Below are 24,712 nucleotides of genomic sequence, written 5' to 3'. Positions count from 1 at the left end.
CTGGCCGGCGCTCTCCAGTGAGAATTCGTTTTACCGAGGTTCAAATCCCGATGCGAAGATTCTACTTTTTTTTATTAATTATTCTCTAATTTCTCTTTCTATATTCTCAGCAGAATAAAAACTTGAAAACTATTAATTTACAAAGCATTTTCGCAGCTGGCTAATGACGATGTTGGTCTGCTGCCTTTTTTATACATAAACAGGAATTTAATATTATACATAAGTAAGATTTATTTCTGTTTATGTATAAAAAAAGACAGAGGAGCAACATCGTACATTAGCTATTTGCGAAAATGCTTCGTAAATTAACAGTTTTCAAGTTTTTGTTCTACTGAGAATATAGAAAGAGAAGTTAGAGAATAATAAAAGAAAAAAAGTAGAATATCCGCACCGGGATTTGAAGTCTGGACTTTTTGCTTGTGACGCAAGCGCTTCGATGTCGGTAAAACAAATTCTCGCCGGAGAGCGCCGGCCAGGCAGTGCGTACGGCACACGGATAGAGGGACTGGTATGCTTGCGTGGTGCGGTACAGGCGCTAGGAGGGGGTACGCTTGGTCATAGAGTGGGGGTAGCGTCCGTGGGCGAAAACCCACGGTTCTGGCATCACTGGTTGGGGCTAGATAAGGCCGGGCGGAGCGCGCCCGCTCGCGGGCGCGTAAAGCATGGTGGCGAGCCGATGTGACTTTGGGGATGTTCAAAATGAGAATGCGATTACAAGTATCGCGCGATGGGGTCAATATCGCTATTATTATCGAGATCATCATTCTGAACATTTCCCTTTAAACTTATTGGCGGTCGGCTTTGGTTTACGAGATATTCGCCAAAAACTTTACTTAACATTAGAATTACCGAGTTTAACACATACAGCGGTTCGCTACCGTGCTTTACGCGCCCGCAAGCGGGCGCGCGCCCCCCACCCTGGTCTAGCCCCAACCAATACTAATACCGTCCGCTGTGAAACAGATTTCACTATATTATGCCGAAAGTTTTTAAATAATATCTCCGAATCTAAGGCCGACCGCCGAAAAGTTTAAAGGGAAATGTTGTTCAGAATGACGACCTTGACAACATATGTGAAGGTCATCGAAATCGGCGAGGGCCCAATTCATCGGCAAATTTATCGCCACACTTACCCCTTCCCAACCAAAAACACCAAAACTTATCAATTGAGTTGAATACCCCTTTTCGGAGCCCCAAATAAAGACCACTGATATTGCGCGCATACGACGCATATTTTGCACATGATTCATATCGCATACCGCGCATACCCCTCACACCCGACATTCCTGAACACCATATAAATACAAGGGACACCGCGCCCGGAGTTCACTTTATCATACAGACTTGCACGAACTATTATTATACCAGTGATGTCATCGTACATATTAATTACTGTACGGGCTACCTAAGTGTACTAATTGTCTTATGAAAATCACTTGCGTGGTTACGTCATACCTTAAGGGTTCGTATCTGTGCTAGTAATCAAATCAGTGCTGCACCGCTCGACAGGATTAGTAATCTTCGGCAACTACTGTAAGCGATTATTACCCCTTATCATATTATTTTATTATTGCATTTTATATAATTGTCTATTGCTAGTGCTCATTGCATTTTATATTATTCCCAATGCTTATTTCTATTATATTATTTTCTATTGCTAATGCTTATCGATTCCTCATCCTCATATATTGCTAGTGCTTAATCTTTGTATACATATACTATCTCCTTACTTTTTCTACTTGAAAATACGTCCATATTTTTATGACTTGATTCAGATTATTAGTTTTCTTTTGATCAGAGTTCGTTCTTCACGAGATACTTCGGTTTTCGTCTTTATTAGTAATTCAAGTTGTTTTTTACTGATAACGCAGTACATGTCGACGGAATTAATGAACGCATATATGCGATATATTGCTGTACGTAATTTATCGAAGCACCGGTAAAAATTTGACGAAATACCGGTAAAAGTTTGAAGGTATTTCCCGCGATTTACCGGGAAGCCGGTAAACCCATTTACCGGGAAACCGGTAAACCCATTTACCGGGAAAACGGTAAACCCATTTACCGGGAAACCGGTAAACCCATTTACCGGTATTGACATATGTTGTCAAAAAAATGAAAAACCTTCACCATAACATATTGAAATCTGTTTCACAGCCGTCGGTATTAGAAGTGGTTGAGGCTAAACGGGGCAGGGGGTGAGTATGTGTTGAACTCAGTAGTTCTAGTGTTAAGTAAAGCTTTTTGCGAATATCTCGTAAACCAAAGCCGACCGCCAAACAGTTTAAAGGGAAATGTTCAGAATGATGACCTCGACAACAATAGCGATATTGACCCCATCGCGCGATATTTATAATCGCATTCTTATTTTGAACATCCCCAAAGTCACATCGGTTCGCTACCATGCTTTACGCACCCGCGAGCAAACTTACATAAATAATTAAATATTTTTTATTTAACAATTCTTTTTAACAAATAAGCAGGCAAAGAACATATTTCGTTTAAACTTTGATCTCCTGATCGCGACTAAATTTTTGTACAAAATAATCCACCCGGATAAAGCGCTTTCAGATTCTACACTTGTTGGCCGGGCAGGCATTAAGAAATCATTAGCCATTTGTATATATTTTCTCCTCACGTTTTCCACTTGAAAATGCGTCCATTCAGATTTTTTGGTTTCTTTTGGATCAGAATGTATGCTCGAAAATGAACCGTGTGACTTCAACGCAAATAGAAGTAAAAATTGTATTTAAAATATTTTAGTAAATATTGTATTTAATAATATTTTTTCTTTGTAGTGTTCATTATAAAGTATGATAAAAAGAAATATACAATATTTATTTTCTGGGGATTAAACATTATTTTCTAATGAGTGATTATTCGTAAACTGTAGACAGATAAATACAATGTTGCTAACGACATGGACGATGTCGGAAATTTTTGGTGCCGTGATTCTTCTAATCACTGGACTCTACATTTACTACAAGTTTCATGTTTATAATTTCTGGCGTAAAAGAAACGTGTTTTCCCTGGAGCCTACTTTTCTGATTGGGAATACAAAGCCGCTTCTAACTGGCAAATTATCATTTGGCAAGTACACATTTACATAATCGTGGATTGAAGGGTCGTATGCAATAATGGTGCCGCGCGGGATTTATATATATCGTCGTATCTTCTACAATTATTTACTAATCAGTGCGAAAATTGGTGAAAATCTTCCTTGTACATTAAGGAAAAACTTTGTCGCTGCAAGTTATATGTACCTCAAAATTGCCTCGATACTTTTTAGCGGCGAATGTTGAAAAACATGGGTTATGTTCAGTATTAATTTTTAATTAAATATTATTACAGTTGTTAATATAAGGGTTTTGCGCATACCTTCTATGGCTTCGCTAGAGTTTTCTGAAGTTATGTTTTAAGTTTCATAACGATCCGTTAATATTTACTCAAGTTATCGCAATTTATGTTTAAAGAAACAATGATTTTGGACGATGAAAATTTTTTTGTTTATAATTTTTTGCTCGAATAGTATTGATTGGATAAAAAAACTCTAAATAGAAAAAATGTGTGTCGTGACGAGCTTTACAATATTATATTTTTTAAAATTCAGTTTAACAACTTTTGATTTTCCAATCTTTCTTAGCGTTTGGGCAATTATTTTTCCCTTTTTCGAGCGCTAGTCCCCTTATTGCATCCGAACCTTCAATTATTGTACGATTAACGGTATCTACTACTTATGGAAGATATTTTACAATATGTTCAATGGTTAAATTTCGCGTGTCTGATATTCTATAGAAAGTAATGTAGATTTTGAAAATTGGTACAATAAAAAATAATTTGTTACTTCTTAGTTAGATATATATTTTCTTTTTAATTTCTAATAATATTGTAATCCTTAATTTGCAGGCGACTTCATCAAAGATATCTATGAACGACGTGCAAACCACGGTTTTGTTGGCATTTATATGCTTCATAAACCTTCCTTAATGATAAATGATCTTGATTTAATTCGGGACGTATTGACAAAAGAATTCACGAACTTTCATGATCGCGGTCTGTATTGTAACGAAGAAATAGATCCACTGAGTGGACATCTGTTTCTATTGCCCGGGAAAAAATGGCGAAATTTAAGAGTGAAATTGACGCCAACTTTCACGTCAGGAAAAATTAAGCAAATGTTTCCGATTTTGAAAATCACTGGCGACACACTGGCAAACTTTGTGGAGGATAAAGCACGTTTGCGAGAAGTAATCGAAGCAAAAGATCTTTTTTTAAGGTAAGCAAACAAGAAATTATCATTAACGTTATTATTATTTGAGCGTCTTTTTCGAACGTGGAATAAGTCCAACATTTCTTGTTTCCAGTTATTTAATGTTTCGCATGTTGCACTGTTTAAAAATATTGTTTATTGCTAATAAGCTTGCTTTATGTTTTTAAGATCGTAGAAATGTGCAGCTTTATTATGTGACTATTTTTTATAAGCATTGCATAAGTAAAACACTGTTTTTGTTAACTGCAAATGGACTTTCTATACCACAATTATTATACTTGACATTTGTAGAAATAGGTTTCGTAATTCAAGCCGTCCGTGGGCTGATCATCAGTCGTATTAGCCACCACGGTAATGATGAGATCCGAAGCACTCCGAAGCGCGTCGAATCTGTCTTGTACAGGGTCATCATTTAATCTTGCAACCCGCGCTCGCGCGAACAGGTAAAATGGCAACAGCGCCGCACGGACGCATTCCACTACTACTATGCAACGGCTCGGTGTTCGGAGAGCTGCCAGCGACCGCTTGGCAGCGGTGATGCCCGAGTTCCGAGAATTTTGGGATGGTCTCTTTCAAATCAACGTCGCAAAGAGCTATTCAAAATTTCCCGACCCGGGTTGAAAAATTTGGGGCCTTTTTCGTATAACTTTTGAACTGTAAAAGATATTGGAATGCAATTTGCGCCGAAAAATGAGAAAAAATTATTCCCTCTTAATGATGGATAATTTAACGTATTTTACATTTACTTAATTTTTTTTCTATCAATTTTTTAACCATAATTGTTGTAAAAAGCTTTTGCAATCTGTTTATTTGATACTGTTTTTAATGTTGCTTTTAAAATCCGCGGTGTTGATAAACAATAGGCTAGTTGTTTCTGTATCACTACTTTAATTTCTGATAGCAGAAATTGAGAAATTAAATTTTTATTCAATTACGTGTTAGTTCTGCAGACCTCAGAATCTATTGTTCTGGTTTTCTTTTTTATGATTTTATCCTTAATGCAGTGCATACCTAGATCAGACATGAGGGGTAACTAATGGGACGTGTCTTCGATTGTAGCGGTGTTTGATTTTTTTTTCTAGAATTTTTGTGTCTGAGTGCTTTAGCTCAGAGGTGCACAGGGAGCCGTTCTTAGCGCCTAGCTGCGAGCAACCTGCCTGTCCCGTTGCTAAGGTTAGAATCGGTGAGGCGAACTGCAGTAGTGTATATAGCTGGGTTCAAGTCATACCAAATGCACGTACACTACTGCAGTTCGCCTCACCGATTCTAACCTTAGCAACGGGACAGGCGGGTTGCTCGCAGCTAGGCGCTAAAAACGGCTCCCTGTACACCCCTGCTTAGCTACTCAACGCCAAGCCTATACCGGCTTCCGTTAATGTCATTCTTTGGAAAGATGCGCCATTATTGTGGCTTTTACACGCAGGTGGCGAAAAATCTCTCCGTACAAGGGTATAGCGCCGCGGTCAACCCTGTCGTAGCTAAAATTTTTTAAATTGAGACGGGTACGAGATCAGTCGATATTATTTTCAAATCCCATTACAGTAGCTGGGGTACGAGTGGTAAACCGATCATAAAAGCGGAGCGCGCGGCTCGATTACCTGGGCCGGGAAATTCCCAATAGTTCTTAAAAAACGAAAATTGCTGTAATAAGCGCTTTATTGAAAAACACAGTAAAACTTGCACTGAATACACCAACTGAGCTGGAGTTTGAAAGTGGAGCGCTTATATTGATGGCAAAGGGGGGTGTAAATCTAATTTTTCAACCGATGTCATAACTTAACCATTAAAAAAATTAGCTATTTTAGACATAAAATTGTCGTTTGTGTGTTTGTTTTATTGATACCAGTTCCTCAATCATATACACATTAATACAACAGTACCGAATTGTAATTCTGTGGCATTAAATGAAATATTAAATCGTTAGTATTAACCGATCATAAAAGCGAAGGGCCTGGCTCGCTTACCTGGGCCGGGAGATTCCGCACAGCTCTTAGCAAAATTAATTTGAAAGAGACCATCCTAACTTTTTTGGAGCTCGGGCATCACTGCTGTCCAGCGGTCGCTGGCAGCTCTCCGCTGGGCCGGTGCATGGTTGTAGTGGAATGCGTCCGTGAGGCGCTGTTGCCATTTTACAAGTTCGCGCGAGCGCGGGCTGCACGATGAAACGCTGACCCTGTATAGTTGCGGCCATGATATAATGTATTCGATTTTCTTGCAATATCTTACTTGCATAAACTTCCGCATTCTACTAGTAATACTTATATAGATACATGTAATACTAAGGTTAGATTGCAAAGTAGTCCTATGCCTTTGCGTTACATTTTTTTTTCTCTTCTCTCCTTTCTTGTACATTTCTTAGCTATCTTTGTGCAATAAAGGCGTTTAATAATAATAATAATGTAATGTGCACCTAGAAAATTACGTAAAATGAAATTCTATGTTTTTATACGATGTTTTCATAACTAAAATAATTATATTATTTATTTTAGATATTCTATAGATATCATTGCGTCAGTGGCGTTTGGAATAACTTGTGATAGTTTCAAAAATCCGAACAATGAATTTGGATACTGGGGGAAAAAAGTTTTCGACCCCAAACCTTTGCGGAATGCGTGTTTCTTATGGGCTCCACAGATTTTTGACTTATTTTCTGTAGCTTATACGGACACGGGAGTTACCAATTTCTTTACGAATGTGTTTAAAAACTCAATGGAACACAGAGAAGCCAACAATATAGTCAGGAATGATTTCTTGAATTTATTGATGCAACTGATGAAAAACGGATATGTAGATGCAGATGATAACACTGAGAGTGGAAATGTTGAACGTAATAGCCACTTTGTTGTATAGAAATTATATACTTTCGAAATACTGATTGAGAAAACAGTACATAAACCGATATTTATATAAACCATGTCTATACAAAATTATTACTTGATTGCCTTAGAAACAACGGGAAATAAGTTGACGATGGCAGAAGCTTCAGCACAGGCTTACGTTTTTTACTTGGCTGGATTTGAAACATCCTCAACGACAGCAACATTCTGCCTTTACGAGTTAGCGAAACACAAAGATGTTCAAGATAAAGTGCGCAATGAGATTCAAGCAGTTATTGAGGAACATGGTGATTTGACGTATAATGCCGTGAATGATATGACTTATCTTCACAAAGTGATCTCTGGTTTGTAACTGCATGTAACTGTACAGGGAGGGAGTTTATAAATGTTGCTGAAAATTATCAGTCGTGTTCTACGTACACTACAAAACAAACAAAAGGGTCCGAATAAACATGGATTTTAAACCCATTCCCGTTTGTGGTTTGGTAATTTTTAATTTGAGACAGTACCTCCTATGTAAAGGCTATTCCACGTCAACTCGCTCACTTTAGGACCACGATGTCAGGGATTTTTATGACATCGAAATATATCGTAGTTCATACAAAATTACGGGGTGTTTAAGTCATCACTTTTCTAGTTCTGAAATTGTTAACAAAATACAAATTCTCAATGTTTAAAGTTCATCCAATCTTCACGGCAACTGCTTTCATAAATGATTTTTTTTTATTCATTTAATCATAAATGCTTGCTTTGATCGCAAAGGGTAGGCCATCCTCACTGAATTTTTGTTTTGTTTCGAAAGTATTTTCTTACATGTTGAAGTAAGTACGTGGGCAGAAAGGTCTAGTAGCAGATAAAGTTTATGTGGACACATGTCCCAAAAATCTTTACTTTTTTTTATCTTTTTCCAGAGACAATGAGGAAATACCCTGCAATTGTTCTTCTAAATCGCATCTGTACAAAAGAGACCAAGCTAGAGAATACCAATTTTTCTATACCTTCAGGAACGCAAATAGTAATACCTGTATATGGTATTCATAGGGATCCTAATATATACCCTGAGCCAAAAAAGTTTGATCCAGAACGATTCTCCGAGGAAAATATAAAGACTAGGCATCCCTATGGTTACCTACCATTCGGAGAAGGTCCAAGGATATGCATTGGTGAGCAAATTCGTCTTATAGATTCTAACAAGTTCTTAATGTCCAATTTGTAAATTATGTATAAATAGTAGAATGAATATATAAAATGTATATCATTTTCGTACAACGAAACCTCTGTGCGGGTCTCATTTGATACTCGGTATAAGCTCAATAATCATAATTTCTTTTTATAATACGATATCGTCGTAATAATCGGACCTACAGAGAGGAAATATTGTGGAACCACTTGCGTATTCTGCGGGTTTTTGTTATTTACATGTGTTCTTGTTCCTTCTATACATACACAAACATCTTAAAGGCGGATTCACACATATCAGTTCCACGACGGTTCAGAAGCATCACGGGGCGGTGTACCGGGGAAAGATGGGAGCCCACCTTTCTTTCGGTGCGCTGCTGCTGGGACCCGAAGGAGAGAGGAGGGGAAAAAATGGGACTATAGTTCGTTGGACAATATAAGCAGAAATAAGCTTGAAACGCCATTCTACTTAAAACACAGGAAACACGACGGTTCAGGGCCGTCAGTGTCAGTGGTAGAAAGTATTTGTATTTGTATTTTTGTTTTTCCTGTGTTTTTACACACGATAGCGTTTCAAGCATTTTGCTTATATTGCCCAACGAACATTAGTCATTCATTTCTCCCTCCTCTCTCCTTCGGGTCCCAGCAGCAGCAGCGCACCGGGAAAAAGGTGGTCTCCCATCTTTCCCCAGTACACCGCCCCGTGATGCTTAACTTCGGTGATCTAACGAGAACTGGTGTTTTCCATCACGGCTACGGCCGCTGGTGGTAGAAAGTATCGTTTCCCTGTTTTGCAATGGAGTAGTTTACATATGTCGTGTCAGTTTCTAAAACTGAAGACATGAGACCGACGACACTGAACCGTCAAAGAACTGATATGTGTGAATCCGCCTTAAGAGTCCCGTTTGCCCTTCTAGCAGTAATAATTTTTCTTCACTATATGACAAATTTCGTTCATTACAGGATTAAGATTTGGGCTGATACAAACGAAAATTGCTGTGATAAGCGCTTTATTGAAAAACACAGTGAAACTTGCACCGAATACACCAACTGAGCTTGAGTTTGAAAGTGGAGCGCTTATATTGAGAGCAAAGGAAGGTGTAAATTTAATTTTTGAAACGATAATATAATTTATCCATTCAAAAAATTGACAAATTTCATGCAGTGGGGACATAAAATTGTCGTTCGTGTGTATGTATTATTGATACCAGTTCCTCGATCATGTGCACATTAATACAACAATACCGAATTGTAATTCTGTGGCATTACGCGCTTTAAGTCAAATTATACAGGGTCATCCGTTAAAACTGCAACCTACGCGCCCGTGAAGAGACGAAAATGGCAACACCGCCTCACGGACACATTCCACTACAACCATTCACCGGCCCTGCGTTCGGAGGGCTATCAGCGACCGCTGGACAGCAGTGATGCCCGAGCTTCGGAAATTTTAGGATTGTCTCTTCCAAATTAACGTCGCAAAGAGGTATTTGAAAAATCCCGGCCCGAGTTGAAGAATTTGGGGCCTTTTTCGTATAACTTATTCGTTATTGTAAATATTTTACACGATATACTAACAATTTTTATGAATATAAAAAATTATGGGTGTACCGAGCAATAGGTAGTGAGATCTGTGGGAGAAATGAAGAAAAGATTTAGAAAACCAATGAATCTGTGGAATGTTTTTACCTTTCACTCTTACACGAACTGAAAAGTAGTAATGTACATTATATTAAACAAAATATGCAACATTAGCATCGACATGACAATGCTTTACAAAGTAATCTGAACGATATTTTATTCAATGTGGTAACTCGAATTTAGGGAACATGTGTATGTATGATAATTGCCCATCAGATTTTTACCTGGTACTTTTCTGTGGTAACATCTACAGAGGTCTGGGTTAGGTGACCTGATTTTTGGTAGTAGGAAAAATTAAAATTTAAACTAGCATTTCAAAATGAAGTAAAAAGAATTACAAAAAATGTATTACATACATTGTTAAATTAAAGTTTAAACTAGCATTTCAAAATTACGTAAAATGAATTACAAAAAATGTATTACATACATTGTTAAATTAAAATTTAAACTAGTTTAAATAGTAGGAAAAATTAAAATTTAAACTAGTTTAAATTTTAATTTTTCCTACTATTTTTAAGTCGTTATGAAATTTCCTATAAAAATTTGACACATTTGGTACTTTCGCCCTAAAGCGCCCAACATGCTTCCCAGCGACGTTACTGTCTCGGCTATACTTCCGAAAACCGGTCAAACCCGATTGGGCTGAAATTTTGCAAATAGCTTCATTTTGCATAAAAATAACGTTTGCGAGAAGGATTTTTGGCGACTCGAAAATTTTTTTTTTACCATTTCAATGTCATTCTCTATCTTACCGACAGAGCGGAGAATCGGATTCAACAGTTATTCAGTGCATTCTCCTTATTAATCTCCTAAAATCTATAAAACAGAGATCAACTTAGAAAGAGATATCAGCTTGATACTGGGTATTAGTATTGGTTTTGGGTTAGTTTGGGGCGGGGGGCGCGCGCCCGCTCGCGGGCGCGTAAAGCATGGTAGCGAACCGATGTGAGTTTACACGGGGCCAAGCTTCAATGCATTCTCCTTATTAAATTTGACTCAAATTTTGCGTACAGGATTTTTTAAACATTATTGAACGATATTAAATATGTATATACAGGAGAATAATAAAGAGAATGTTTGAATAACTGTTGTATCCTATTCTCGACTCTGTCGGTAAGGTAGGGAACGGCATTGAAATGGTAAAAAAAAAATTCGAGTCGCCAAAAATCCTTCTCGCAAACGTTATTTTTATGCAAAATGAAGCTATTTGCAAAATTTCAGCCCAATCGGGTTTGACCGGTTTTCGGAAGTTTCGCCACTGTCTCCTCGGAGAGAGGGTTGTAGGAGTCGTCCCACCTTAGCTGAAGGCGCACCGGTGGAGGGAGAACCTAAACATCTGTTTTAGGAGTGCATTTCCCCTACTTGGGAAGGCCTGGCGTAGCGCGACGCGCGAGTGCGTGTGTGACTGCCATGTAAGGAAGTCATAACGCCGGTAAGGAAGTTATAACGCCGGTAAGGAAGTTATAACGCCGGTAAGGAAGTTATAACGCCGGTAAGGAAGTTATAACGCCGGTAAGGAAGTTATAACGCCGGTAAGGAAGTTATAACGCCGGTAAGGAAGTTATAACGTCGGTAAGGAAGTTATAACGCCCAATGCGGGAATATGGAATAAAACACTGGGCATCGCTCTCGCAGGCTTGGAAGGCGAGGCCCAGTAGGATGCATAAGGCATACAATGTAACTTGGACGCTCGAGGAAGGCCGATGACGTCAGGGTCATCGCCGAGAGTTCGAGAGGCTGCGTCGAAAGGACGAGAGGCATTCGTATTGACGACGCTGTATAGAACGGATCAGGGTTGTTTCTTACAGGCGAGTGGTAGGGATGAGCAGGGAGAAAGGTAGGGGGGGGGGAGGATATCGAGCGCACGAGTGATTGCCAGTCGATCGGCGGATCGATTGGAGAGTGAACCCGTAGCGGCGCATGGTTGCGCAGTATCGCGTAAACGGCCAAACGTAAGCGCGATGTTGGCGACGCAGAAGCGATGAGTGGAGCACGGTAAGAGGACGAAATGTGTATAAATATGGGCACATCGGCCAAACGAGTTCAGTCCTCTGATATTCAGAGAGCATCGACAGTCACTCGATAATACTGAATCTAAACCTAACATCCTAGGCAAACCCTAAAACGGTTTCTGGGCAACGAGAATCTGCCTTCCTCGGTAGCCCCTAAAACGGCTCCTGGGCCACGAGAATCTGTCATCCTGGGTAGCCCGTAAAACGGTTTCCCGGCCACAAGAATCTACCATCCGAGTTGCTTTTACCAAGCTCCCCGGCTACCATCGGAGATAGTTTTAATTGGCTTTCTCACCTACCATCTCAGGTTGTTCTAACCAACTCCTGAGCATCGTGGAAGCTATCATCTCAGGTTGTTATAACCTACTCCTGAGCATCGTGGACGCTATCATTTCAGGTTGTTCTAACTAGCTCCTGAGCAACGTGGAAGCTATCGACGAGAACAACTCTCAGTTAAACATTTCAATTATACACTCAGACCTGGTCCAAATCCTAAGTCACTGAATCTCATTCAAATCCATTTTTTCCCTTCGACCAAAGCGTCGCTAATAAGTCAGCAAAAGTACCGCTATGGCTGAAACCTCGGACGAGTTATGTATAAAATTATTTTGTATAAAATTAATTCTACAGAACGAAAACAACTAAATTTAGTAGCAACAATCGAACATTTTTTTTCAAAATCCTGTCATTCCGCAAATTTTTATTGTTACGGGGGCCTCTGTGGTTCCAACCATAACGACAAACATGATAAAGAAACTAAACCTTAGTTTTTCCATTTGGGATGACTAGACAGTTCGCGCATCAACGCCTGCCGGAAAAGAATTTTTTGAAGAAGCTCGTGCCACCGACTATATCTATGTACATGTGCGATAAAAAAGTTCAAAAAAATTCCGAGTATTGCTTCAAACATACCTTAATATGCAGGCTAAACGTCAGATAGTACAAACCTTATAGTTTTATTAAATAAATTCCCGAAGGTGGCGTTGAAAAACGGGCAGTTACACTAGAGTACCGCCTTAACGCTGCATTTACTCATTTCGTACGAGTATAATGATTAAACTTCTATGTTTACTGATCTTATCAAAATTCGGAGACATGACTAAACGACAAGTCGTCGTCCATAATAAACAGATTAATAAACTGGACGTCGCTCGGCAAGGTAGTCTCCCACAAGGCCTCGCGTCGCCTCGCCTCGCCTGGGCGCAAGTTCTTTTCGCACTCACATCTAGGCTCGCGTCACCTCGGTTTTTCTGTACCTCAAGTTATCTGAGCTTGCCTCGGTTCATATGTTTGGTCAGTTGCTCAGAGAACCTTTTGCTGGGACTATGGCCGGTATTCATAGTCGCTACTTATTCTTAAGCAAATGCTTAAGCATTTGGCATCCTTTACTAGCTACTAGGTTAGTAGAGGATGCCGCACACTTAAGCATTTGCTTAAGAATAAGTAGCGACTATGAATACCGGCCTATTTGTCGAATTTTTCGGTATTCGAATATTCGAATACTTCAGTTGCTCAGTTATTTGGCGAATATAATTCGAATAGTATTCCCCACGCGTTTATTTTTAGTCGTATGAGGGAATTCTTCTCAGGCAGTCGTTTGGGCCGGTATCAAAATGATTGGTTCCTTTTTAGTACATTTTAATAAAAGCTTGTTCTTAAAAAAAATTTCCTATTAGTACTTAAAGTATTTGATGCTTTTTAGTGAAAATATTGTATTGTCATCGGAACTAGTGATCCTCTAGGGAATGATCGGTATAACCGCAGCCATATTGGAGCAAAACCAGAAATAACATAACCTAAACGTTTATCTGTCTCTTTCTGTCAGTATTTCTGTCTCTTTCTATCAGTATTTCTGTCTCTTTCTTTTTTACAGTTTCTTTCTCTGTCTGCTTCCGCTTTTGCTCCAATATCGCGGCAACCAATCAGCGACGATACACGTTGTTCCGATTATATACGGCATTGTACATAGTAGTAACAGCAGCTTTTTGCAAATATCTCGGAAACGAAGGTCGAGCGGCGGTAACATGTATAGGAAAAAGTTGTTCAGAATCATGTCCCCGACAACATATTTCAAGGTCGTCAAAATCGGCGAGGAAACACCTGTTCTGCATAATTACCCTGAAATATTCGAATAATAACATTTGAATACCCAAATATTCGAGGTTTATTCGTAGCATTCGAATACTTGTAAAATATTCGAATAGTCCCAGCCCTACTGTGCAGTGGTCAATTCAGTAGCCTCACATTACGCCCTGGTCCGGGCGCCTCACCTCTCTTCCTCAAAAGCTCGGAGTCGCGCCGTGTGAGTCAAATGGTCAAAATTCATAAGAAAAGCATAGGAAGAATAAAATGATCCGAGGCGAGGCGTAGTGTGAGCCTACTTTTATACGTTGGTGCCTCCGTACTGGCACGAAACAAACGAAGGTACACATCATTAGAAATTCTAATGCAATCCCAGGAGTAATTACTAGAATTTAGAAAAACTTGCTGTATTATTCGATATATTGTGTAAGTAGTTGACACGTTTATACCACGCACACGTTTAGTAATTTATGCAAGTTAGGATTCCTATATAATGCATGCAATCTTGATGCCTTATCGTCATACGATTGTACTTGTATGCAGAACAAAGTGTCTTCTAGTGATACCGATATCAAAGTTCCTGTGGATTTTTACTTTTCGGACACGACCAACGAGGTCTTTCATTGTAATCATCATCATTATAATTATTATTGTTATTATTACTGTTTTTATCATTATTATTGTTAAGGGGTCATTCTGGTTAGCGCGCCGATAAATTCAGCGATTTTCAGGAATTTATTGCGAAGACAGGAATTATAGTAATGGAATAAAACTTTTTTCTATTGATTAAACTGCATTTCCATAATAAATAAAAAATATAAAAGTAATAAAATTATTGCTATTAAAATGGATTTGCAGGCGATTTTGATGGCACGTTTAAAAATTCATGCCTCGCTTGTGCAGGTGATTTCAGCAGTTGGACTTATCTGAATCCAAAAATACAAACAGATTCTTGATCAGTACGACTGTCGCTATGACCCGAACTAGAATAAATGATTTATCCTTAAAATTAACAAAATGGCGGGCGAAATACAAGAATCAATGTATTTCGGATGTGTTTTCTGTGCTATTTCCGATTTTAAAAGTAGGTTACTCTGAACAGAATTACTTGGTTGTAGTACCGGTCAGAGGCATAGGTGTGTAGAATAAGCAGTTCAATTTATAAAGTAATCGGTTCGATAGATTTTGAGATTTTACCTGCACCACGTGAAAAATTGACGTTTCGAGAAAAACGCGTTCAAAGCTTTCATCTATAGAGGCCCAGCCAGCCTCTGCACTCCCTAAAAAATGCCTATGTAGAATCTAAAATAATTGGAATTTTTCAATGAAAATTTAACAGTACATTCTTGAGGATATGTACTTTCGAAAAATGATAAAAAATCGATTTTTCAAACCGTCTAACCAGAATGGCCGCTTAAGGTGGAGATTAGGGATGTGCGGGTAATCGAATGTGTCGGGTACCCGAGCGGTCGGGTCGGGTCGGGTAAAGTCGGGCGGGCTCGGACGGGGGCCCGGACAGACGGGCCCACGGGTAGTTCGACTGTGTCGTGTAGCCCGATTATTTCGGGTAATGCGATGCTTGATAAGTTCATATACGTATTCAGCTTTTTTAAACAACCGAGTACTCGAAAAGCACGTACAAAATCTTTACCTATATGAAACTTTAGAATAAGATGATTTTCATATTCATATGCTTGTATATTTTTATTAAATACTATGAAACATCCGGAAAATATGCGTTTTTAAACATGTAATTAGTATTGCGATATTAAAAAAAGGAAGTTTAATGCATTATTAACAATATTTTCTGGATGTTTCAGAGTATGTAATGCAAACAATGAAGTGAGCATTTGAACATTTTTCAGAAATAATTTACAATTTTCATATCAAATTTTTATTAACCACCTTTAGTATGATGTCTTAAAAAACTATAAGAGGAAATGAATAGAAAACATATATAAATTTTAATATATTAATTAATCTTCTTGATCCATCACGCGCGCTGGTAGGATGTGTATAAATTATATGAGTGTAGCTTCCGTTGCACGTACGGATTCTTTGATTGAAAACAAATTTTTTGAGATACTCTCCAAAAACTGTCCATCTTATTCACGAATTTTCAAAACTTTTATTGTAAAGCGCACCATTTTTACAAAAATAATTTGTTTAAGAAGTCACATTAAGAAATCAACACAACAAATTTGTAATTACACTGTGTGTTGACGTTTCACTCGATTCTTCATCTCACGCTGAAGTGTAAATATTAAATGTTTATTAAATTATCTCATCTAGAGCAAAACGGAGCTTAGCGTAGGGTAAACGAAACACCTATTATGTATGGGGAGAGTGGAAATGTCTCTTAAAATTAGTACGTATTTATTCTTCCTTGCAAAGTATTAATTTATAATTTTCTTTTGCAGTTTCAAATTTATATTTGGGTATTTTCAATAATGTTCATATTAACCCATAATATCTATTCTTATCTGTATAATATATATTTTTGTTACATGTTACCTATAAAAGTTATATCTAGGTCATATATTTCATCAAAGTCACATATTTAGTTTTTTTTTACATAAATTAATAATTTTTAATTCATAAAAATAACAATTTTGTACTTTTGCAGGGTTTCAAATGGATGTTCCGTTTTACGCCACCACTTGAACGGAGCGGCTGTTTCAACACTCCCGGAATATTTTATTTTCCTTCGTAGCCAAATACTTTTCATAACAAAGTGTTTCATTTTCTTATAGTCTAAGAGTCTAAGGCCGACTTAAGACTAATAAGTATTGAAGTCCCATGCTTAGTTTGCCTTCTGATTTTTTGACATTACAATCCAAAGGTGAGTGGTCCGTTATACCCTATGCTCCCCTATATGTATAATCGAAAATGAATCGTGTGACTTCTCCTAATTAGAAGTTAAAATTTTATTTAAAATTTCTGCAGAAGTTTTGACAGCTTTCGATGTTTTTTTTATTGTAGTTTTCATTATAAAGTATGATAAAAAGAAATGTACAATATTCAGTTTTTGCAGATTAAACATTATTTTGTAATAAGTGCTTATTCGTACAGTGGACGCAGATAAATGCAATGTTGTCAATGACATGGATGATGTCGGTAATTTTGGGTGCCGTGATTCTTCTAATCACTGGCATATACAGTTACTACAAGTTTCATGTTTATAATTTCTGGCGCAAAAGGAACGTGTTTTACCTGGAACCTACTTTTCTGTTTGGAAATACAAAGCCGCTTCTATCTGGCAAATTATCATTTGGCAAGTACACAGTTACATAAACGTGAATTATTACACGATTAACGGTACTACTTATGGAAGATATTTTACAATATGTTAATAATAAAAAATAATTTGTTACTTCTTAGTTAGATATATATTTTCTTTTTAATTTCTAATAATATTGCAATCCTTAATTTGCAGGCGACTTCGTCAAAGATATGTATGAACGATACGTAAATCATCGTTTTGTTGGAATATATATGCTTCATAAACCTTCCTTAATGATAAATGATCTTGATTTAATTCGGGACGTATTGACAAAAGAATTCACGAACTTTCACGATCGCGGTCTGTATTGTAACGAAGAAATAGATCCACTGACTGGAAATCTGTTTCTATTACCCGGGAAAAAGTGGCGAAATTTAAGAGTGAAGTTGACGCCAACTTTCACGTCAGGAAAAATTAAGCAAATGTTTCCGATTTTGAAAGCCACTAGCGATACACTGGCAAACTTTCTGGAGGATAAAGCACGTTTGCGAGAAGTAGTCGAAGTAAAAGATATTATGTCAAGGTAAGCGAAAGCATGCAAGAAATTATCATTAACATTATTATTTGAGCCTCTTTTTCGAAAGTGGAATAAGTCCCGCATTACTTGTTCCGAGTTATTTAATGTTTTGCATGCTACACAAAATTGTTAAAGATTTTGCAACGATTTGATTGTGTAGCGTTAAGCCGCACATTTACCTGTGCATTCGCCCCGGATGTGCATTCGTAGCGCACCGATTTTTTGCTCGTTCGGTGCTCGGCGCGCGCTCGGGGCGCGGCGCGCGTTCGGGCCGATCCGCTTGCTGGCGGTCCATCAAAACGTGCATTCAGGTCCGGACAATACCATGAATTGGACGCCGCAAATTTCACTCAACGAGCAAGAAATCGGTGCACAGGCGAATACGTGGCTTTACGCATAGAATCATGGGCCTGCAGCTACAGTATTTCCTCGTTATGGGCTCGCTTTGGTATACAACATACGGACTTTTCGCTATCCCCATCACTTCTGTCTCGCTCTTGTCCGGCGAAGGCGAGAGCGAGCGAGAGGCACTGAAAGCGAGCGAGGACGGTACGAGACAGACGACGCGTTGATGTTTTGTCTCGCTCCGTCTTTCGGAGGCCCGACACTCTGTCCTTTGCGTGCGCGACGGGCGTGCGCGATGGTCGCGAGCGCTTACCGTGAGCCGGACCAGCGCGCACGCTCGCCGCGCACGCAGTGTTCCATCTCGCTCCCCCCTACGGCTAGGAAGAAGCGAGAAACGAACACTCGGAATTAGGGCTCTGTTCACGATACGGGCTCAACGCCGGTCCCAACCAGCGAGTCGTTAACGAGGAAATACTGTATCTAAATCAGCGCTGTCCAAGGTCGGAGCTTGGGGTTCCCCCACTTTCGTCCGCGTTGTCAGGGATACCGCGTGACGCTAACCGCGAAGACCGCTAGCCCGGCTAGCCCGTCATGACAGCCTTCGTAGCGTCGCGCGGTCTCCTTGACAACGGAAGGCACGCGGCGCGAAAGAAAAATTGGAAGGGGAAGCAGGCGCGTGAGGGGCCCCTACGCTGGACAGCGCTGATCTAAATCTATATTCTACACGCATCTAACGGGAAAAGAAGAACTCTGTGTATCACATGACCTCATCTTGCGATAAAACTGTCTTGAAGAAATGAAAGAATGAAAGAATTTTATCTATGCTTAATTTCAGAGATATGAACTTCTAACGCTCTCAATGTAACAATCTGCATATTAGAAGCAAGAAGATCATTTTGTAAAACATATATTTATAAACGGTTGAAAACTATTTGGCCAAAGTATTTTCAGAATCGTATTTAATATATAATTAATGATATACACTCTATAATTTTCGTTGTAATTGTATAATGAACGTATATATGTGGGATTATTTACTTTTTAGATTGCATACACCTATTTTATAATATGAATACTATTAATAATTAGATACGTGTAACAGTAACGTTAGTTTGCAAAGCTGTCCTCCGACTGAACTTCGCCTTTGTGTTAAAATATTTTTCACTTTTCTCTTTTCCTGTACATTTCTTAACTATCTTTGTCATTTAAAACATTTTCTATCATTAACTATCTTAAAACATTTAATAATAATAATTGTGTAATGTGCACCTAGAAAATTATGTAAACAGAAATTCTACGTTATTATAGGACGTCTTTGTAACTAAAATAATGATATATATTTCAGATATTCCATGGATGTCATTATGTCAGTGGCGTTTGGAATAACTTGTGATAGTTTCAAAAATCGGAACAATGATGTTCGATACTGGGGGCTAAAAGTTCTTGACAGCAAACCTGTCTGGAATGCGCTTTTCTTATGGGCTCCAGAGATTTTGAATTTATTTTCTATACCTTATCTGGAAAAGGGTGTTACCAATTTCTTTCTGAAAATGTTGGCGGACGCAGTGGAACATAGAGAAGCGAACAGTGTAATCAGGAAAGATTTCTTGAATTTGTTGATGCAACTAATGAAAAACGGATATGTAGATGCAAACGACACTGAGAATGGAAACGTTGAACGTAATAGCCATTTTATTGCATGGCAATTATATACTTTTAAAATACTGATTGAGAAAGCAGTACATAAATCGATATTTCTATAAACCATATCTATATAAAATTATTACTTGATTGCCTTAGAAACAACGGGGAATAAGTTGACGATGGCTGAGGCTTCAGCACAGGCTTTCGTTTTTTACTTAGGTGGATTTGAAACATCCGCAGCGACAGCAACATTCTGCCTCTACGAGTTAGCGAAACACAAAGATGTTCAAGATAAAGTGCGCAATGAGATTCAAGCAGTTATTGAAAAACATGGCGATTTGACGTATAATGCCGTGAATGATATGACTTATCTTCACAAAGTGATCTCTGGTTAGTAACTGCATGTAACTAAAAAGGGAGCTTTATAAATGTTCCCTGAAAATTAACAGAAAATAAAACAGAAATTGAAGATACGGTTTATCATTATTAAAAGACATCAATTTAGCTTTAATTAATTATTATATTTATTCATAAATTCTTCACTACTGTTCTAATGCATTTAATATGAGACAATTTTTAATAGCCTGTAGCAAAGCTTAATTGATGTTTTTTAATAATGATAAACCGTATCTTCAATCTCTGTTTTATTTTCTGTTAGGGCCCCGGTTTTGTCCTGGTCTTCTCTAAATACAGTCCTGCAAGAGGTAGTAGGAGGTACGTTTGGTGGCCCGTACCCAGCAGGGTGTCGGGTAGGACTCCGCTGAGGGACCTCACACCTAGTCACTATATCTCGAATAGGCACTATACAGCCATGTTCAATTTGAGACATTACCTCATATGTAAAGGCCATTCCACGTGGACTCGATCACTTTAGGACCTCGATGTCAGGGATTTTGATGACATCGATATATATCGTAGTTCATACGAAATTACGGGGTGTTTAAGTCATCACTTTTCTAGTTCTAAAATTGTTAACAAAATACAAATTCTCAATGTTCATCCAATCCCTACGGCAACTGCCTTCACAAATGATTTTTTTTTATTCATTTAATCATAAATGCTTGCTTTGATCGCAAAGGGTAGGCCATCCTCCCTGAATTTTTGTTTTGTTTCGAAAGTCACTTTTGCATCATGAAAATAATAAAACTATTTTTATTTTTGACTTTGTTCTTGGAGTCCTGTTTTTAAAATTTTGAAAGAATTATGTCCTTATTCTGTGGTCTTTCCCCTATATCTAACAATAAGCTTTTCTGATTGGCGGAACCGATGCAGGGCTATAGACGTTAGCTAGAATGTAATGAGAAGTGACGAAAATTATGATTTAATTCTCCTCGAAATGAAACTAGAAGAATGATGACTGACCCTCTTCCCCCTTATTTTCATATGGACTATAATATATTTGAATATCATAAAAAACTCTGACATCGGGGAAATAGATACCCTGATAGCCAGATCTGGGCAGCAGAATCTGACATCAGAAACGCAGTCGTCTGTGTCCGCAGATGGCTGCGTTCTGAGGTGAAGAGCCTGATGTTAGTGCCTGATGTCAGATCGGCAGCAGATCCGCAGCAGATTCTGCCGTCTGCTACGGTTCTGACGTCAGACTCTGCGCTCTCATGCCAGAGCCAGACCCTGCTACCAATCTGATGTCAGACTGGAGACAGATGATTATCAGGGTACAAAGATGATTGAGATGGCTTGGAATGCCTCGTAAGTATTCGACGCGTTCGCTATTTAAAATGTAGCATAATTTTGGCTATAACTTGAAGTGTCACATGGTTTTAGCACGTACGTTTATTAAAACTTTTTGCTTATTATCGTTGCTTATTTATTAAACCTTTGTTTATTAAAATAGAGGGTAGAATAGATTAGTTTTCATCATAACTCGTGTCGTAGTCCAGTAGCTGATAATGTTCATGTGGACACATGTCCCAAAAATCTTTCCTGCTTATTTGTCCTTTTACAGAGACTATGAGGAAATACCCTGCAATTGTTCTTCTAAATCGCATCTGTACAAAAGACAGGCAGCTAGAGAATACCAATTTTTCTATACCTTCAGGAACACAAATAGTAATACCTGTATTTGGTATCCATATGAATCCTAATATATACCCTGAGCCAAAAAAGTTTGATCCAGAACGATTTTCCGAGGAAAATATCAAGACTAGGCATCCCTATGCTTACTTACCATTCGGAGAAGGTCCAAGGATGTGCATTGGTGAGCAAATTCTTCTTATAGATACTAACAATCTCTTAGTGTCCAATTTGTAATTTATTTATACATATTAGCATGGATATACAAAATTTATATAATTTTCGTATAACGTAACCTCTGTATGGGTCCTGGGATTTGATACTCGCTATACATGAAATGTAAAGAATGAATTAAAATTGGCATAACACAGTAAAATGGAAAAAAAAAACACCAAAACCAAGAAAAAATAAAATCTTAGTGTTTTCACACAATTGTCTCTAGCATCGGTATTTATCCATAGATTTTCTTCAGTAGCAGCTTGTTTTCTTCGAAAAAGTGCAGACTTAACGTAAAAACTGAGAAACTGGGCCCATTTTTGCGATTTCGATTTTTCCCAGATGGTTAAATGAATTGTCGATCTCAACTTCGGATGAGAAAAATGACTTTTTCACATATTTCCCTCGATTTCACCCGAACTACCGAACCAATTTGAAAATTTTGTCAGGTACATTTGTTGGTGATTCGATTATTTTTAATTTGATATAATTTTGGACCAAATCGGACATTCGCAACACGAGATATCCGCAATTAAGTGGGACTACCTTTTAAAACTCAGGTAAAAAGTTCACTTGTCGATATCTCGAAAACGTATCCATAGAACAATTTTTTAACCTTATTTGCGAAATCAGCGGGCCCATATACATAAGAAAAAAATAGTGGCATCTGCTGCGCAAAATGGCTGTAAACTAGTGTAATACTCCAAGGATAATTGAATTCAAAATATTAGAATTAAACATTCCATTAGTGAATGACTAATTCCCAGTGCTAGGCGTCGGCCTTAAGTAAGATTGGGGCCTCTTTCTGGCGTTCTCTCTTTACCTTCCCCATCAAACGGTGCAGTCAAAGATGTAGCCAGGTATGAAATAACTAGGTACTCTGAGATACAGAGAGAAAATATTGTAGAACCACTTGCGTATTCTGCACGTTTTTTTTTAGGTATTTACATATCTCTTCTTGACCCATCTATACGTACACAAACATCTTAAAGGCGGATCCACACATATCAGTTCCGTGACGGTTCAGTGTTGTCAGCCCCAATGATAGAAAGTATCGTTTCCTTGTTTTGCAATGGAGTAGTTTACACATGTCGTGTCAGTTTCTAACACTGAAAACATGAGACTGACGACACTGAACCGTCAAAGAACTGGCATGGGTGAATCCGCCTTAAGAGTCCCGTTTGCCCTTCTAGCAGTAATCATTTTTCTTCACTGTATGAACAATTCCTTTCATTACAGGATTAAGATTTGGGCTGATGCAAACGAAAATTGCTGTAATAAGCGCTTTATTGAAAAACACAGTAAAGCTTGCACCGAATACACCAACTGAGCTTGAGTTTGAAAGTGGATCGCTTGTATTGGTAGCAAAGGAAGGTGTAAATCTAATTTTTGTACCAATGTCACATTATATCCATTAAAAAATTGATTTCAAGCAGTGGGGACATAAAATTATCGTTCCAGTGTTTGTGATTGCTACCAACATAATTGGTTATTACTCGGAAGTCGCAAAAGAGTGCAAGTTCAACTTTTGCACGTACATTTCTTATACTATAGACCAGGGGTGTCGAACTAGCGTCTCCCGAGCCGCAGTGGCTCCCTCTCCTCTTCGCCTGCTCCGTAGAGCCGTAGGAGAACGGCCCCCTCCACATCTACTTCACTCTGATGAATTTCTCCTCCGGGTGCCGCGCTCTCTCCCTGCCGGGTCTCGTGCAACGCCTGGAGAAAATTAGGTGGGGGAACCGGCTGACCCGGGGCCCGACTCGTGCGGCTCTCGGAGTGGGGACGTTCGACACTCCTGCTATAGACTACCAAATAATATAAGTTTCAAGTATGCTCGTCGATTCCAAAAAGTGTAACATGCGATTAATTACAACCATCACATAATTTCTTATATTTCTGTTTGTTATACCTTTTTGTACCTTTCAATTACATCGAATGAATCATCATTTCATCGTATGGATAAAGGGAAAACATTTTCAATATCTGAAGTGTGAATTTCTACAAATTATTGACCTATTAGTTCCCGCGCTCAATACCTTATTCTCTCATAAAACCGCTATGTCCGTCATTTTTTCTAAAATTCGGTGTTCGCAGGTCGTCGCATGGGTGTCGACTATAGTCGGCACCCGTAACAAAAGGGTTAAGCGCGCGAAAACTCTTCGAATGATATTTCGTATGTAATAAAAGCAGTAAATGGCACTACCAGTACTGTAGATTGATCTACCAAGGATAAATGACAGGTGGGCCTTATTACCTGCTGGGCCTTATTACCCGCACTTACCTTATTCGATTATTAAATTGTTATATTAAAAATTATGTTATAATTTCTTTTTTGACAGTCTTCGCATACCATGGTATCATAGCCAAAAGAGGATCGCACTTTAGCAGCAAATCAAGCTTCGAAAATGCTTAGTAAATTAATAGTTTTTAAGCCTTTAGTCTGCTGAGAATATAGAAAGAGAAATTAGTGAATAATTAAAAAAAAAAAGTAATATCCGCACCGGGATTTGAAGTCTTGATTTTTCGCTTGCGCGCCAAGCGCTTCGATGTCGGGAAAACGAATTCTCGCCGGAGAGCGGTGGCCAGGCAGCGCGTACGGCACACGGATGGAGGGACGGGTATGCTTGTGTGGTGCGGTACGGACGCTAGGAGAGG

General features: G+C 38.5%; 1 protein-coding gene and 1 long non-coding RNA gene across 2 annotated transcripts; both read left to right on the top strand.

The window, feature by feature from the left end:
* The first annotated feature begins 2,893 nt into the window (after positions 1-2,893).
* Positions 2,894-23,570, top strand: LOC143377057 (putative cytochrome P450 6a14). Its single transcript, XM_076827969.1, has 11 exons — positions 2,894-3,090; positions 3,907-4,276; positions 6,760-7,097; positions 7,218-7,451; positions 8,019-8,270; positions 9,250-9,405; positions 17,455-17,824; positions 19,509-19,843; positions 19,964-20,197; positions 21,774-22,025; positions 23,297-23,570. The coding sequence occupies exons 1-11, from the start codon at positions 2,907-2,909 to the stop codon at positions 23,473-23,475; spliced, it is 2,904 nt and encodes a 967-aa protein (XP_076684084.1). The 5' UTR covers positions 2,894-2,906; the 3' UTR covers positions 23,476-23,570.
* Positions 14,575-17,117, top strand: LOC143377257 (uncharacterized). Its single transcript, XR_013087270.1, has 3 exons — positions 14,575-14,633; positions 16,772-16,860; positions 17,091-17,117. It is a non-coding gene; the product is annotated as an uncharacterized LOC143377257 (long non-coding RNA).
* Positions 23,571-24,712: the final 1,142 nt, after the last annotated feature.

The sequence above is a fragment of the Andrena cerasifolii genome, chromosome 15 (genome assembly GCF_050908995.1).
Source record: "Andrena cerasifolii isolate SP2316 chromosome 15, iyAndCera1_principal, whole genome shotgun sequence".
Taxonomy (NCBI): Eukaryota; Metazoa; Arthropoda; class Insecta; order Hymenoptera; family Andrenidae; genus Andrena; species Andrena cerasifolii.
The sequence above is the reverse complement of the archived record's forward strand: the minus strand, read 5'-3'. Positions and strand labels throughout refer to the sequence as shown.